Source organism: Penicillium atrosanguineum (assembly GCF_028827265.1).
Source record: "Penicillium atrosanguineum strain IBT 20685 chromosome Unknown utg000001l_segment0_segment0, whole genome shotgun sequence".
Classification (NCBI taxonomy): Eukaryota; Fungi; Ascomycota; class Eurotiomycetes; order Eurotiales; family Aspergillaceae; genus Penicillium; species Penicillium atrosanguineum.
In genome coordinates this window covers 2998088-3014135 of record NW_026623133.1, presented here as the reverse complement: position 1 = coordinate 3014135, position 16048 = coordinate 2998088, and the positions used below count along the sequence as shown (strand labels likewise).

Sequence of the window (16048 nt, the reverse complement as noted above, 5' to 3'; positions counted from 1 at the left end):
CGCCACTATACAGAACAACTCGTCCACCGCAATCCCCGAATCATGAAGGCCATAAATATTGCGCCCACCTAGAACATTTTGCGATCTTCATTACAAAACATTGCCCTTTGTAAGTATAGCAAGCCACTACTTGAACTCATTTGCAAATAATGGCCGCCATGAAGACCCTGCCAACTCGTCCGCTAGGGCGCACCGGGCCTCTTGTCCCTCGACTCGGACTAGGCCTGATGGGTGCCAGTGGTACTTATGGAGCTGCTTCCTCCGACGCAGACAGATCTGCCCTTTTAGATGAGGCATACAAGAGGGGAGAACGCTTCTGGGATACTGGCAAGTACCCGGCAGCATGTCCATAATTCTAAGATGCTAACCATGTCCAAGCCGACAAGTACGGCGACTCCGAGGACCTCCTGGGAAAATGGTTCACCGCAAACCCTGAGAAGCGAGAGGACATTTTCCTTGCCAGCAAATTCGGTATCCGCCCGGCTCCAGACACTCCCTGGGGGTTCACCATCGACTCAACCCCCGAGTACTGTCGATCGGCCCTCGATGCATCTCTGCGACGTCTTGGCCTGCCATTCATCGATCTTTACTATGTTCACCGCCTTGACAAGAAGACACCAATCGAACTGACTATGCGGACGATGGTGGAGCTGAAAAACGCCGGCAAGATCAAGAACATTGGGCTGAGCGAATGCAGCGCCGAGTCCCTGCAGCGCGCACACGCCGTGCATCCGATTACCGCCGTTCAGGTCGAGTACAGTCTATTTTGCACCGAGATTGAGTCGCCACAGAGACGATTGCTGGAGGTTGCGCGGGAGTTGGGCGTCGCAATCGTGGCATACAGCCCGCTTGGGAACGGGTTCTTGACTGGGAAGCTTCGCTCGCGTGAGGACGTCAGCAAGCCTGGTGATTCGCGTGGCTTCCTGCCGTGGTTGAGTGAGGACAATATCGAGAAGAACGTGGCTGTTGTTGATAAGATTGCTGAGATGGCTAAGGTAAAGGGTATCACGACACCTCAGCTTGCGCTTGCTTGGTTGCTGGCGCAGGGTGATGATATATTTCCCATTCCGGGATCTTCGAGGGTCCAGCGATTGGAAGAGAATCTGAACAGCATGTTTGTTTCTTTGTCGAAGGAGGAGGAGAACCTTCTTCGTGAGTACGCAGACGGCGTTGTTGGTGATCGATTCCAGAGCAAGACTGGGTACGATTTTGGAGACACTCCTACTCTGGAGGAGTAGGGTGGTGTGTTGAACCCTTCATTTGAACATCGAAATAGGTATATTCAATTTGATTCACACTTTCAAGCCTGATATATCCAGGAATCAAGCCATGATATATCTGTCTCTTGTGATGGTATTACTTGTATAGCCGAGGTCAAGTTATCCAAGTAGCGGGAAGTAGAAGCCGAACCTTCTGGGACCAACACCTCCGGAATGATTTCTGACATCCTGACGTAATCTAGATCTGGTATTTCCATTCCTAGGGACTTCTGCCTTTGCTGACGCGTGATATGCAGAATTCCAAAATATGGGATGGAGAGCTTTAGGCCGTCGCTCCCATCACTATCGTTTCCATCGTTCTTCCAAGCGCAGTAAGATGACCCGTCCGCTGCATCGGCTTCCACTTCGATGAAGCGTCTCAGGATTTGCGCCCGAGAGACATCTAAGGGATGCTTATCCGAAGCCGATATATCCTCTATCAGATCGGTCACTTTTTGAATGATGCCAAGATCATGCGGTCGTTGATGCTCGAGCACATTCGCATTTCCTAGGCGATGACCATCTAAATGGGCCAAAAGGAGAGTAAGTGAGGACGTGAAGCCCTTCTCATCCATAGCGCGAGAAGACGGTGACCGGTGGTAATTGCGGAGGACTAGGTACCTTGTGATCGCTTCGCGACTTGCAGATGTAGCAGCAAGTTTGCTGTACATGTGATCAGGTGAAATATGGCCGATGCTGCGGCTATAATTATCTCTCTCGAGCTGCTGAATGAGATATGGTTGGTGCAGCAGGGCCAGCAGATAATACTGATGCATTTGAACCAGCAATTTTGCAGTTTTCTCAGCTACTTCCAAATCAGAGGAGGTTTTTTCCAGTGAAGGAACTAGCCACCAGGTAGCTGGCATAAGTCTTGTAGCTTTTTTTAGCTGCTGATCGATCGTTTTTGTTTCTGGATAGTCTTCCTGGACTGAGGTCCCCTGTCGAGTATTTTCCTTACGTTGTTGCATGCGCATATTTCTGGCAATTATGCGACCTGCAAGTAGAACATGGATACGCTCCAATCTCTGCGCAGAGGTGATGTTCATATGGTCTGGAATGGAAGAATAATAATCGCTGATTGCGAATGGTAGCCCAAGCATAAGCGAGAGGAAACGGTCGCTATAAACCAGCTCAAACCAGACAGACTCGGCTCGACCACCAACAGTCTCAGCAAACTGAGGAGGTCCCATCACATGGGCAATATTTGCAGCCCGCTGTTGGATCAGCCATGCAGTGCGAAGGTCGCCAATAGTGATGTGATAGCGCGCTTGTAGCACCAATGTTTGCAGGCCATCGATAGAGCTAATGAGGAAGTCTTGCGACATGACAAGATGACAGGCTGTTGTAAAGTAGAGTTGCGCAACATCATTGACAGGTTTTTTCAACTGCAGCTTAAATTGTTCGGAAGACTCTGTTTCAGAGTGCTGCAAGCAGAGAGCGAGCTGGATCAATCTTCGCGCAAACAAAACAGGATGAGCTGTGGGTGATATTTCGGGAGCACCAGGACAACGTTCCGCACTAGACGATTGCTGGCCCTGTGCCATTTGAAGGGGCGCTCTGAACAGCTTACTGCTTTTCAGGATCACTCCAGCGAGGGTCGGATCAGGGAGAATTGAGAATAAGTAGCCTGTAAGAGAGCGATTTCTTGATATCCGCTCATGATTGACCGAGCGTAGCGTGGGATACTGCACGCATTGAGATCGCTCCGGTGTCATCGATGATTCTGGAGCGCTTGTCGACTTTCCTTTTCGCTGTTGAATGAGCTGCTCTACTAACCCTTCTATCTGGTCAATGCGCTGCCCAACTTTCTCGTAGCCATTGGTGGTCTCGGAAAATTCCTGACTGACACATTCAAGCCGGTGGCGTAAGCAGAAGACACAAGTGGTAGATTCAGGCTCAAAGTCGCAGCGTTTCTTGCGATGTCTACACTCCCAGCAGCTCGAAGTGCCCTTTCGTGTCTTACGCCGCTTCAACAGCGATTCGAGTCCATTAAAAGCACTGTGTTGAGTTCTGTGCTCCATCGCGCCATTGTGGTACAAATTGTTGTCAAAGTTCAGTCTGACGATTGCCCGCAACGGCCGCCACACGTGACTGCTGGCTATAGTTCAGACTGTGTAACACCAGAAGTATCGAATAGAGATCTACAAAAACAATGTATTCAGATCAACATTTGAATATCGGATTTTGTAGAGCTGATTGTAATTCCCAAGAATTTTATCACTCATACCAGCCTCAGCTACTATTCCGAGAAATGTCATCTGAACACAAAAAAAGTATTCTTCTGATGTACACTCATAGAGAGTCCCATAGAGACCAATACTCTGCGCGCCTTCCAGGTCGTATCCTCCCACCAGATGGAAACTCATGCATCATCATGCAGACTCATAATGTTCAGCCTTAGGCGCAAGCTCCCCCTTCTCAAATAGTTCAATCTGAAGACCCTCATGTTTCGGATACGCAACCTTGTACACGGTATACCACGGCCTTTGGAATAAACTATCCAACGCCTCAAGCGACCGACCCGTCGTGTCCTGGATCAGTTAGTAAACCCGGATTTGTCAGTATTGCAGGGGAAACCCACCGGCATAGCGAAGAAAACATAAACTAAAGAAATCAAGCAGATAGAAGCGAAGAACACAAAGGCTCCCCATTTCTGACTGGCGGCGAGTAGACTCGGCATGGCGCGCGAACACCCGAAATAGAATGCCCAATGGAATCCCATCGACACGGACATATTAAATGAGCGAATCCTAGTTGGGAAGATCTCGGAACCAATTAGGTAGGGCATGCTGAACCAGCCGATACTCCACGCAACGGCGTGGAGGAAGATGGCTACTATTGCGGCTGTTGAGGCGCGCGCGACAGCCGGCGTGCTTTGAATGTACTCGGGAGTCATGTTCCTTGTACCTCCGAGGTAACCGCCCACGAAGACGAGTGTGGCGATTTGGAGGGTGATTCCGGTGAGTAGAGAGCGACGACGACCAATGAAGTCGACAATGAAGAGGGCGAAGATGAGCGTGCTGGCGAACTTAACGATGCCGTAGATGCCCGTGGCGAGGAACTTGGCTTCATCGCCGTTGATTCCTAAGTAGCCAAAGATTGTGGGCGAGTACTGGGTGATGGCGTTTGCGCCGGACCATTGCGAGAAGAGCGTGGCCATGAAGGTTAGGAAAAAGCGGCGTCTGTTTTCAACTGGGAGGAGTGTCTCTTTGAGGAGTTCCCATGGGCTGGTATTGCTGGCTGCTTCAGTCTCATGCAGGATTCGAGCATCCATGCCGGAGATCTCGACTTGGAGGAACGGGTGATCAATTGGGAGGTGGCGGAGCTTGGACATGGATGTCATTGCTTTCTCACGTTGGCCGACGTAGAGGAGCCAGCGTGGAGACTCGGGACAGAAGAAGATACCTAGACCCCAGATCATGGCGGGGAGGACTTGGAGGAGGGTTGGAATCATCCATTGGTTGTCTGTGTTGGCGTATTTCTTGGTCACGCCGTAATTAATGAAGAATCCAAAGACGACGCCCAGTTGTTGGCATGCTGCGTATTGGAGGGTCAATAGGCCCCGAATGGCCTTAGGGGCTATCTTAAATATGTGTCAGCCCAAATTCGTTCATAGAGCCCATGGTGATGAGGTTCTTACTTCGGTGATATAGATTGGAGGAATCACAGTTGTTGCCCCGATGCCGATCCCTGTGATGAATCTGGATGCATACATCCCTGACAGATTACCACCGTTGAGACCCTGGCCTAGAACACCCGCGATGTAAATGACTGTGGCTATGAGTAGAGCCCATCGTCGTCCGAATCGATCGGTGATGGGCAAACACTACATTGTTATTAGCTTTGTACTCGATGCATGGTTGAAAAGTCTTACACCCAGGCATCCAAAGACAGCTCCAGCCGTCGCGATCGAGACGAGCCACCCTTTCGTATTGGAATACTGATCCTCAGTCTCGGTATCAAGTCCAAAGGATTTTTTGAAATGAGATTGTACAACAATGGAGGCGATGTTTCCTGCCTAATGTCAGACATTGTGCCGGCAACGATTATCAGGTCACTTACCTTCATCAAAACCTTTGAATACTCCAGAAAAAGCGAAGATACAAGTACACATCAACAAATAACCGTTGAAGATTCCCTTCGGCGAATCCCTGATCGCTTGTTTGGTCTCTGAAATTAGGCCCATGATGTCTGTATGTCACTGAACAAGGTCTTCGAAGAAATTAACCCCCCTGCGCAGAGATCGAGAAGTACTAGAGGCTAGTGCCATCCTTTTCAATGCCCCATTACTTTGAGTAAAGATAGGCGGTTGTCTAAGGTACAGCTTGAAAACTGGGGTAACGGACCTTAGACCGGTCATCGGAAAACTTCCGTTAACGCCGCTTTCCACGCACTTTAAGTTAAAAGGCTTGGAGTCTCGGCTGTCAAAGTGATGTATACCAGAGTCTTCATTGCATCTAAACTTAAGCTCTGCCGGTCATGAATTTCTACCCCGCCCCGTCAATCATCCAAGCGGAGATCTACGTCCATATCCCGGACTCGTTACGATGCACCGGACAACCCACCGACTGGAAAGGTGGATCGGTACTTCCTGCATCGGATATTTTCCTTGAAGGTCCGACGTACCTGGATGGGAACCTCTATGTGACAGATATCCCATACGGTCGGATATTGAAAATAGATTCGCAGAAGCAGGTAACAGAGTGTGTACGGTACGATGGTGAACCCAACGGAATTGCCGTGAGAGAGGATGGGTGCATGATCATTGCCGACTACAAGCAGGTAGACATGTACTACACGCTGATTAGCCACATTTTCTAATTCTTTCAGGGCTTGCTTGTGTTCGACCCATCAAAGGGAGAGATATCACAATTCCTGACCCGCCGCAATCTCGAACGCTTCAAAGGCCTCAACGATCTGATAGTGTCCTCTAAGGAGGAAGTTTATTTCACCGACCAAGGCCAAACTGGCATGACAGATCCAACAGGCCGTGTATATCGGCTTTCTCCCGACGGGCGACTAGACTGTCTCGTGGACAACGGCGTCTCACCCAATGGCATTGCTCTTTCCCCAGATGAACGGTTCCTCTACGTAGCCATGACTCGGTCCAACTCGGTCTGGCGACTTCCTCTCAATGCAGACGGGAGTACGACTAAAGCGGGGCTATTTTTTCAATCCTTTGGCTGTGCTGGCCCTGACGGGTTGGCGTTTGATGAAGAGGGCAGTTTGTTTATCTGTCACCCTAGTCTTGGGTCTGTGTTTGTCGTTGATGCGGACGGAGTTCCTAAGGCGAGGATTGTTTCTGCGGTCGGGGGAGGAAAGAACTTAACGAATTGTACTTTTGGTGGTGAGGATGGGAAGACGATCTTTATTACTGATAGTATTCAGGGAAATGTTCAGGCTGTGAGGTGGCACTGTCGGGGTACTGTGAAAGCAAAATAGAGGAGCTGCAAGCTTCAGTACTTTCAATCACAAAGGGTTCAGATGACGGGATAATTAAGCCTGGGGTGATAGAAACTTCAATTGATGACTGGACTATTTATCTATCACTTGCGAAGAGTCATGATGTATTCATACAAATTTATAACCGCAGCCAATGCACTTGCGGATTGTGCCTGCCTCGTTGCGGCTCCGATATGAGGCGTACTGACGACGTTCAAGTTCTCCCATAACGGTCCATACTTCTCCACATTTGGCGGCTCCTGTTCGTGACAGTCCAATCCGGCTCCCCAAAGATGACCCTCGGCGAGAGCCTTGGTCAAATCGGCCTCGTTGACAATGCCACCTCGTGCGGCGTTGATCAAGATCGCATTCTTCTTCATTGATTGAATCTCATTGTAAGAAATCAGATCGCGTGTTGAATTTGTCAGAGGCACATGAACGGAGAGAATGTCGGCGTTCCTAATAACCTCCTGAACATCTTGGACTCTCTTGTGCTCGATGTGAGGCCAGGCATTGTCAGGCATGAAGACATCGTGAGCGATGACCTCGACATCGAAAGCTCCGCGGAAGATCTCCGCAACAGTGCGACCGATATTGCCCATGCCAATGATACCGAGAGTTTTTTTGTGGAGAGTTAGACCATTGCAAGTCTCCTTGGGAACTGGCTTGGCCATCTGGCGAGTTGTGATGGATCGGATGTCTCGGGCGACCGTCATGGTAAGGGCCAGGACGAGCTCGGCAACATCGCGTGCATTTGCACCAGGTGTGTTGCAAATCTTAATTCCACGCTTGGCACAAGCATCTTGATTGATCTTGTCAATTCCGACGCCGTGCTTGCCGATGGCGATCAAATTGGGACAACTCGCAACGTCATCTGCGGTGAAGTATGATCCTCGAAGCAGGAGGTATGAGGCATTTTGACGCCACTCGGAGAATCCCTTGTCTCCAAGTTGAATGACATTGAACAGGGTCTTCGCGTAGGCGAGCGCTTCTTCGTTCCAGGTATCAAGGATGTAGACGGTAGGCTTGAACTGAGCGCCGATGTTGGATTGGGGTTGATCCCCACTGTCAGTAACACCTGGAGCCATGACGCAGACGTAAAGGCGAGAAAATAAATCAAATTCTGACGATAAGACCAGATCGAACTGGCACATGGTGCCGTTGAAATATATTTGCATCATGCAGAAGAGGCATTCTATGCCTCGGACCTTCGCCGTCGGGGCCATTCCGGTGGAAGTGTCGATAGGGCGAAAGGACCCCCCACCCCCCCCCCCCCCCCCCATCAACTTTTAATGGTTGGCCATGACTGTATTTCGTTGCAGTTTCTCGAATATGAGATCCCGAATACCATCTGGAATCATCGGAGGCAGCTCATGGATGATCGAATCTGATTTCGCATTGCCCGAGACGGCATCGGAGAGATCCCAAAGCACTCGGCGAAAGACCCTGAGGCCGACGAATCTCTCCCCCACAGTCGTCAGTAGAGCTGTGCATTTATTTATAATGTTGGCATCTGCAAATGGTGTCGTAGATCTCCCAGTCAGACAAACAATGACTGCACCTGCTGCGAAAATGTCGTATGCTTCCACGAAACCACCAGTAAATTCACCACAGTCGGAGCCTTGGTACTCATGTTCAATATAGTCTGAGCAAGTCGTCACGATATCCCTTTCAATGGTCTGAAAGCTGTGGATCATGCTTGCTGCGACATTTGTGGAACCGTTCGACTTGAGGATCTCAACTATGGCTCTACTTGACAGTTGCATGTATGCCCCGCGGGTGAATTTTGATGCAGACGCTATGCCTCGGAAAAAGTCTCTCCAATAGCAAAAGTTGCTGTAATGAAAGAGGACACTGTTCGAGGCCCTATCACGGATCCCAGACATGAGCCTAGCATGCGTGATGGAATGGCGTGCCAAGGCATTGTTCATATGGGGCGAGTCATGCATATACTCTTCGGGGCTCTAATTGTCCCAGAGATAATTAATTTGTGGAGCAACACTTTGAATAATGTCAAGAGACTTACTTGTACGGTAATTTCGTCATCCTCGATATTGAATGGTCGATCCATGATTGTGCTTATTGTCCTAGGCCTTCGTGAGCACATATTCGTCATGAAAGCATCGGAGCAACTTACCGGTCTACAATATAGAGACTCCAGAAGGTATTTCGCCGCATCATGAGCACGTTTGAAGATATACTTACCGACAAGTCTGGATCGTTGTGGAATCTGAAGGCAATTGCCTTCTTCATGGCTAGGCCAACAAGATGCCACGTGGAGCCGCCCTGTGGACTTTGCATAGAGTAAAGGACCAAAGAGAGCATGCAGTGCAGTATTTCAATCCTATTACCAGAGCCCATGATCCTTGGGAGAAGCTTGGTTGCTTTTCGGTGAAGACCACCAGCAAGCCCTTGGAGACTCCCTGACTCCCGGGAGAGCAATATGCCCGTAGCCACAGACATGTAAACAACGAATGCCTTTGCGGCAAATTTCGGAGCGTTGCTTCCTACTGTATCATCAGAATCCTTGAAAGTGCTATCGAAATCCCTCCATAAATCCTTTGAGTCGATGTGAATGAATTGCGACCCCATCGTTTCCAGGAAGCTAGTGAAAAAAGGTACAGCTAGTTTTCTGCGGAGATGAATGGTGGGGTCATTCATCTCCGCAATCTTCTGCCCGTGAGTATCGATACTCGACTGGGTTGGTATTGCACCAGACAGAGCCAATGCAGCTCGAACCATGCGACCCATTGCGAGTTCTTCTGAGAAACCACTGGTTTCATCACGTGGCTCTGCCATTGCACTGCGCGACAAGAAACCGATCTCACCCATCGCAGCTTGAACAGTATGCTCTGTAGCTTCTTGTCCTGAGGAACCCGATTCATGCTGGAGGCCTTGCCTGCGGCGCGACGTAGAGCGAGGCGTCCGTGCTGGTTCAGCAGGAACATACCTGTAACGAGATGCTCGCTGGCGTTGAAGTTGATCATCCAGGTCATCACGTTTCCTTTTCAAGGTGCTTACATAGCTGAGAATACTCAGAACGGCACCTTATACAAACGATTCGAAGTCAGATACGTTGTAGACTCACCTGGGGATGGCGGCATGGGACAGATTTCCCCCACCATTGCCGATTGGCTCGACAGAGAATTTCCGAGGAATGCATCGTGCACTGACTTCGACACATGCCGTACATGCTGGTAGAACTCTATCGCACTATTTCCGTGAGCTAAGCCGCCCGCTTGAACTGGACATACAAGGACTAGGAGAACAGGGGTGGACAAAGGCAGACGCCGAACCTTTTGCTTTCGTTTCCAGCATCTCTCGCAGGCTTGAACACGTAGTTTCAATGAACTTTGTGTGCCCGGTCCAACTTGACTACTCTGCCCCATGTTGCAAGGTGCGTCGTGGCCCCGCTGATCGAGGTGTTGCAGATGGGAAGTCGGAAGTGTCAGCGGAGGATGTCCGCCTCTCTGTTAGCCGGCCGACCTCGGTTTCTTTCCGCGAACGAACAGCACTGTAAATGAGCTTCTTTGGCCAGTCTTTTGACTGACACAATATTCTCCATGAAATTTTGCATACGAATCGTACAGGGCATATATTACCCTCACACCTTTCATCATGGAGCCTAATGTTGAGGACATGTGGAACACTCACGTCCACTGTTTCGACCCGGCTCTCTACCCATTCAGATCAACACGCACATATACGCCCCCTCCGGCTCCCCTAAAAGCTTTGGTCAAGCAAAGTCGAGCATCTAGGCTAGTCTTAGTCCAAGCTTCTGTTGAAGATGGGCCCGCTGGGTTGCTTGGCCACCTTCGCCGCATTCGAGCCGAGTACCCCCACTTACTTGCTCGTGGCATTATGTGCATGGATGAAAATTGGATAAAGTTAACCCAGGAGGATTTTACTACCTTGCATTACTTTGGTGTCCGATATTGTCGCATTCATGGCTTTTTGGGTGGAGGAAAAACGGATACTGCTAGTTTGCAGGAACAGATTCGTCTCTTTGCCAAGTCATACCCGTCCAAGCAAATGGGCTGGGGCCTCTCAGCACAACTTCCTCTAGCCACCTGGGCCTCCCTGAAAGACTTTTTTCTCCATGACCCAGAAGTGGCTAGTCTCTCGATCATTGCTGATCATGTTGGCTGCGCGACACCTACCGACATTGGAAACGCAAGCCTTGATGAGTTTGTCCAGTTGCTCCATGCCGGCAGGATCAATGTAAAGATCTCTGCACTATACCGTAGATCTGGAGAGGATGTCTCTACAATGAAACCAATCATCCAACGTTATGCAGACAGTGCCCCCTCCGCACTATTGTGGGGCAGTGACTGGCCTCATGTGGATGCCTCCAGCCGAAGTTCAGACAGCCAAGTGATCACCAAAGCGATAGATCCCATCAAAGAGCTTGCACTTTTGCAAGATTGGTTGACCAGGGATCAATTTCGAAAAATGCTTGTCGAGAATCCTGGGCGTCTGTTTGGACCTTAGATGGACGTCGTCTTTGTACTTGCATTTCTAGCTCTGTTACCTGTACATCTTTACCATTTGAACTAGTTTGATCTACGCAATGGTACAAATATCACAGAAAAGCAGGGATCTAGTAACTCTTCATAATTTAAGCCTTTTGTTAACCGGTGAGCTCGTATTATGTACCGTTGTTTGTGAACATGGCGGAGTATCCGATGTCGAGAGTGATCGCCACTGGACTTCGGCAATTTTCCGACAAGCCAAGATTTCTCGAGATGTGGGGGAAGCGGAGAAACTCTTACTGCGGAGAGTGCCATTCTCTCATAGCGCATAGAGTTAGAGCTAAATCTGCTATAAATATCGGTGTATATCGTTCAATATGTGACACAAACAAGCGAGTGCATCTAATCTCTCACAACTGTTCGTTCTTTCCAGGCCGAAATGGCCACCTCGACTTCTCCACAAAAGAAATCCTTTGAGGGCAATGGGGCCCCGGCGACGACTCAAAAAGACTGCTGGATAGAGGACACACATCTCACAGGTCCATCTGGAGTTGTTGCTCTCTATCGCTCGTATGATTCCGACTTTCGTGCAAGGACTGAGCGCCAGCTACGCCGCAAAATCGATACGCGAATTCTTCCTCTCATTGTCTTGATTTATCTCTTCAACTATCTGGATCGAAACTCGATCACCCAGGCTCGTCTCTATGGACTTCAAGAGGATACGGGCCTGAAAGGGGCTGATTACCAGACTGCGATCTCGATATTCTCAGCTGGATACATTCTCATGCAATTACCTTCCACGATCATGATGACAAAATTCCGCCCTTCCATTTATCTGGTAAGAAAAAAGAGGACCTTTACTGGTGCAGTCGCTGACTTTATCAACAGCCAACATGCATCATCCTGTGGGCATTCGTTAGCGGATGCACTGCCGCCACTTTCAACACTCCTAGCATCCTCATGGTCCGCTTCTTTCTTGGATTCGTCGAAGCGCCGTTCTTTCCCGGTGCAGTTTACTTCCTCAGCTGTTGGTACACAAGACGTGAGATTGGTGTCAGAATGGCTCTGTTGATCTGTGGTATTCTGCTTTCAAATGCTTTTGCTGGACTCATCTCGGCTGGTATCCTGTCAGGAATGGAAGGAGTTGCTGGATTGGCAGCCTGGAGGTGGCTGTTTATTCTTGAAGGACTTGCTACTATCATATTGGGCGTAATTGCTCTCTTTGTTCTTCCAGATTTCCCTGGTACGACCAAGTGGCTCACTGAGGCTGAAAAGATCGTGGCCCAAGCTCGCCTATCCGTTGATGCTGGAAATGATACCCTTCTCGATGCCGAGGAGGTTCCTATCATGCGGGGTCTCGTGTGGGCAGTGAAAGACATCCGCACCTGGATCTTTGCTTGCATGCAAATGTCCACGACGGCCTCGATCTCGTACTCTCACTTCTTTCCCACCCTGATCAAACAACTTGGTTTCAAGAGTAACTCCATTGTTCTCTTGCTTACGTCTCCGCCTTACTTCGTGGCATTTTGCTGGGCGTTGTCATGGGCGTGGGTAGCAGACAGGAAGCAGATCCGATCCGTCCCTGCAGGGATCTCTCAGATCACTGCTATGGTTGGAACTATCCTTTTGATCGCAGTGACTGATCAACTCTGGGCCCGGTATGCCTTCACAATTCTTGTGTGTTGTGGTACCTTTGGAGTGTACTCTACGACATACGCATGGCTGTCTTCGACTCTGACACAGCCACCCATCAAGCGTGCCGTCGCTATTGGACTGGCAAATACATGCGCAAATTGTGCTTCTCTATTTGCAAATTATTTCTGGCTTGATCAGTATGGGCCTGAATATCGAGAATCTTGGGGCTGCTTGTTGGCTTTCCAGGCACTGGGTATGGCTTGCATCCTGACACTTCGGTTTATGCTTCAGCGCGCCAACAAGAAGTTTGAAACCTTGGCCACTGAGACCGACCTGAATGATCCCAGTGTCACGGCGCACTGGAACGAAGATGAAAGAAGCGCTGTGCACAATAACTTCAGATATGTTGTTTAGGGTCTACTTAGAAACGTCGGACTTGGTCCGGAGGTTGGAATCAATCAAATCTAGAAATATGTGTACTTGTCCCAGGTTTGAAACTATACCCGTATATTTAGTTTAGTTAAGTTTCTACACAATGAGTGATCGTATTCTTAGCAGTCGGTTAGTCGCGCCGAAAGCGACTACAGGCGATGTTTGTTCAGTTTGACGCGGGTCTGGGGAAGTGGGGTGTCATGACTCCATTCTCTATCGCCTAGGGTCTTCCCCGGAAATTCTCCGGCTTCACATCCTAAATCAAACCTTCCCCAGATGAAGAGATATTCGTGACATGGATACAAGTGAAATCGAAGGGGATGCCTCTCAGTTGATTGAAGACGGCACCAGCCACCTTCCTCGGCTACCAGCATGCCGCTTTTGTCACGCACGGAAAATCAAGGTGCGTTACTAGCAGCCGGAATCTTGGAGGATTGAAGCTAAAATGAGATATAGTGCGATAATCTTCGACCAAAATGTGGCCTATGTATCAAGCACCGGCAAGAATGCATGACCTTGACTGTGGACGACAACGAGTCGGTCACTCGGCAGTAAGAAGTCCTACGACTGATAGAGGCACGGCCGTCACTACTAACATAGTCCCACTCTCAGATATATCGGAGACCTTGAGCAAGAAGTCAAGTTGCTTGAGGAGAGGCTCGCTGCGGCGGGCCCAAATGACCCTGTCTCTAGGGCGTCTCCTGCCACTGAAGGGCCTTCAAATTCGCAGGATCGCCCAGAGCACTCGCCTAACTTCATTGAAGGTGGTGGGATAAGGTTGGTAGCCACAGATCCTTTTCAATCAGGCTTTTTGACAATGGGAATAGTTTCATGCGATACCTTTTCGCTGACTCAGAATGGCGTGAACATGATCCGAGCCTTCTTCAAAACCTGTCCAAAAGCTCGGGACCAGCTGAAGCTGGAGTCTATCCAGCGCTTCTTCCACCTGCAAATGAAGCGAGACTGATATTTGATAAATAGTATGTCAACCATCAAACAAATAAGCTTGAATATCATTTCGAAGCCAGTGTACTAATTGAAGCAGCTTGAATGGGTCTCATGTCCAGAACCCATTTCTCCTTCGGCGAGAAGTACAGAACATTTACAGCAGAGTATATCTGTCAAGCCCTGAAGACCAGAAACGCCAACTTTCCGAGCAAGATGCAAATCATGACCTTCTTAGAGCTTTCATGATCCTTGCTATCGGATCGGTTCTCCCGTATCGCAATGGGGAGGTTGAGCATCATCCCTATGGCTACTATCTATCTGCGCTAAAGTATTTTGATGATGGCTTCCTCTCTGGAGGGCTTGCTTCCATCCAAGATCTCTTACTCGTCGGCCGGTTTGCAATTTACCATCACGTTGGTGAGACCCGTCTTTTCCCTGAAACATATCACCCCACTTATTGCTTGCAGTCAGCTAATTTCGAAATTTAAACAGGAACTTCTATCTGGGAGGTTACTCGCCTAGCTATGCGCATGTGCATCGAACAAGGCTTTCACAAGGCCACGATCCCGAGCCGTCAAATCGGGCTTTTGGAAGAGCAACTCCAACGACGAGTCTTCTGGGAATGTTACATGATTGACCGATACAGCTCAATAACGTTGACTCGGCCATTTGCCATCGGAGACAAATACATCAAAATTGGGTTTCCGGTGGATGCGAATGACGAGGAAATCGAAGCCGCAGAAGCCTCTGGAGCTTTCCCTGACCTGGACTCCTTTGCCTCCACATCTTTGCTCACATCCGTGACTACACGAACAACTGAGATGTCCGTGTTCTTTGCTTGTCTTAGACTTCGACAAATCACGTCTCAGATTCATACTGAACTTGGTCGTAAAGCATCCCGACAGGAAGTACAAAATGATACCACAGCGAGAGGAGTCACCTACTCCAGTTTGGACAAGCTACTGAAGGAACTGCAACAATGGCGTTCTTCCACGCCAGTCTTTCACAACCCGCAAAATCTCTACCAGATGCAGGAATGGTATGACCTTCTTTGTCTCAGAGAACGCTTGTTACTGGTCAGAAAGGCGATTGATATCGTTCCAAAGCGGGATAACGTTCCTCCACGAGATCTCCTATTGCTGTGTCTCGAGTGCGCATCTGGCGCTATCACATGTTTCTGCCAACTTTTTGAGTTGAAAAAGATCACGTTCACTCGAAGCTACTTCCAACTGCTGTTTACTGCAGGCCTTTCTGTGATGTTTTGCCTATCTGTTGTGAAAGACTTTGACCAAGTGACTATACGGAACGGCACTGACGCAGTGATAATGGGTGAAAGGGCCTTGAAGAGAATGAGCGAAGAGCTTCCAGATGCGACACGATATATCACCGTCTACGAAGCTTTGCGACGATATGTCATTCGCAAATACAGCTGCCGATTAGAAGTCGAAGCTGTGCAAAATACCCATCCTACATTGGAGGCGAATCATGATCTCTCTCGATCAACTGCAATAGCCCCCATGCTTGGTCCAAAAGCATGGTATGGCCAACACGAGGGTCGGAACCACTTGGAAGATCCTGGGATGTTCTCTGCTGGTCCGAGCTTCTCCCCAGGCCTTCATACGCATTCCTCGCTTCGGGTTCCAATCACCGAGACCGATTTTACTCCTCGTAGGATGGTGGGCATGCTAGGCGACACGAACATATCAGAAGGTTCCATACTGTCGTGGGATATCTTCGAAGATAACGCGTTGTGGAACATGGAGGCTGGCTTGAATGAGTATGCCTACGGAGATCCTCCACTGAATTTGCACTTCGATGATTCATTTGATTTGCAGAATATGCTGGGATAGTAGACTTGAA

General features: G+C 49.2%; 9 protein-coding genes across 9 annotated transcripts; 5 read left to right on the top strand and 4 right to left on the bottom strand.

The window, feature by feature from the left end:
- Positions 1-149: 149 nt before the first annotated feature.
- Positions 150-1238, top strand: N7443_001168 (uncharacterized protein; the record flags this gene model as incomplete). The annotated part of the gene is made up of 2 exons (XM_056881224.1): positions 150-345; positions 379-1238. The coding sequence occupies 2 exons, from the start codon at positions 150-152 to the stop codon at positions 1236-1238; spliced, it is 1056 nt and encodes a 351-aa protein (XP_056746462.1).
- Positions 1239-1300: 62 nt separating this feature from the next.
- N7443_001167 (uncharacterized protein) lies at positions 1301-3280 on the bottom strand (the record flags this gene model as incomplete). Its single annotated transcript, XM_056881223.1, has 1 exon — positions 1301-3280. The coding sequence occupies one exon, from the start codon at positions 3278-3280 to the stop codon at positions 1301-1303; it is 1980 nt and encodes a 659-aa protein (XP_056746461.1).
- Positions 3281-3631: 351 nt separating this feature from the next.
- On the bottom strand, positions 3632-5327 carry N7443_001166 (uncharacterized protein; the record flags this gene model as incomplete). Its single annotated transcript, XM_056881222.1, has 4 exons — positions 3632-3790; positions 3841-4842; positions 4900-5085; positions 5322-5327. 4 exons carry the CDS (start codon positions 5325-5327, stop codon positions 3632-3634), a joined length of 1353 nt encoding a protein of 450 aa, XP_056746460.1.
- A 411-nt stretch (positions 5328-5738) lies between these two features.
- N7443_001165 (SMP-30/gluconolactonase/LRE family protein) lies at positions 5739-6701 on the top strand (the record flags this gene model as incomplete). Its single annotated transcript, XM_056881221.1, has 2 exons — positions 5739-6041; positions 6090-6701. The coding sequence occupies 2 exons, from the start codon at positions 5739-5741 to the stop codon at positions 6699-6701; spliced, it is 915 nt and encodes a 304-aa protein (XP_056746459.1).
- A 104-nt stretch (positions 6702-6805) lies between these two features.
- On the bottom strand, positions 6806-7789 carry N7443_001164 (uncharacterized protein; the record flags this gene model as incomplete). Its single annotated transcript, XM_056881220.1, has 1 exon — positions 6806-7789. One exon carries the CDS (start codon positions 7787-7789, stop codon positions 6806-6808), a length of 984 nt encoding a protein of 327 aa, XP_056746458.1.
- Positions 7790-7990: 201 nt separating this feature from the next.
- N7443_001163 (fungal specific transcription factor domain-containing protein) lies at positions 7991-9826 on the bottom strand (the record flags this gene model as incomplete). Its single annotated transcript, XM_056881219.1, has 5 exons — positions 7991-8665; positions 8728-8788; positions 8839-9600; positions 9652-9748; positions 9790-9826. The coding sequence occupies 5 exons, from the start codon at positions 9824-9826 to the stop codon at positions 7991-7993; spliced, it is 1632 nt and encodes a 543-aa protein (XP_056746457.1).
- A 493-nt stretch (positions 9827-10319) lies between these two features.
- N7443_001162 (uncharacterized protein) lies at positions 10320-11192 on the top strand (the record flags this gene model as incomplete). The annotated part of the gene is made up of 1 exon (XM_056881218.1): positions 10320-11192. One exon carries the CDS (start codon positions 10320-10322, stop codon positions 11190-11192), a length of 873 nt encoding a protein of 290 aa, XP_056746456.1.
- A 420-nt stretch (positions 11193-11612) lies between these two features.
- Positions 11613-13222, top strand: N7443_001161 (uncharacterized protein; the record flags this gene model as incomplete). Its single annotated transcript, XM_056881217.1, has 2 exons — positions 11613-12011; positions 12062-13222. 2 exons carry the CDS (start codon positions 11613-11615, stop codon positions 13220-13222), a joined length of 1560 nt encoding a protein of 519 aa, XP_056746455.1.
- Positions 13223-13535: 313 nt separating this feature from the next.
- Positions 13536-16038, top strand: N7443_001160 (uncharacterized protein; the record flags this gene model as incomplete). Its single annotated transcript, XM_056881216.1, has 6 exons — positions 13536-13643; positions 13697-13791; positions 13853-14017; positions 14068-14220; positions 14286-14605; positions 14681-16038. The coding sequence occupies 6 exons, from the start codon at positions 13536-13538 to the stop codon at positions 16036-16038; spliced, it is 2199 nt and encodes a 732-aa protein (XP_056746454.1).
- Between the last annotated feature and the right edge of the window lie 10 nt (positions 16039-16048).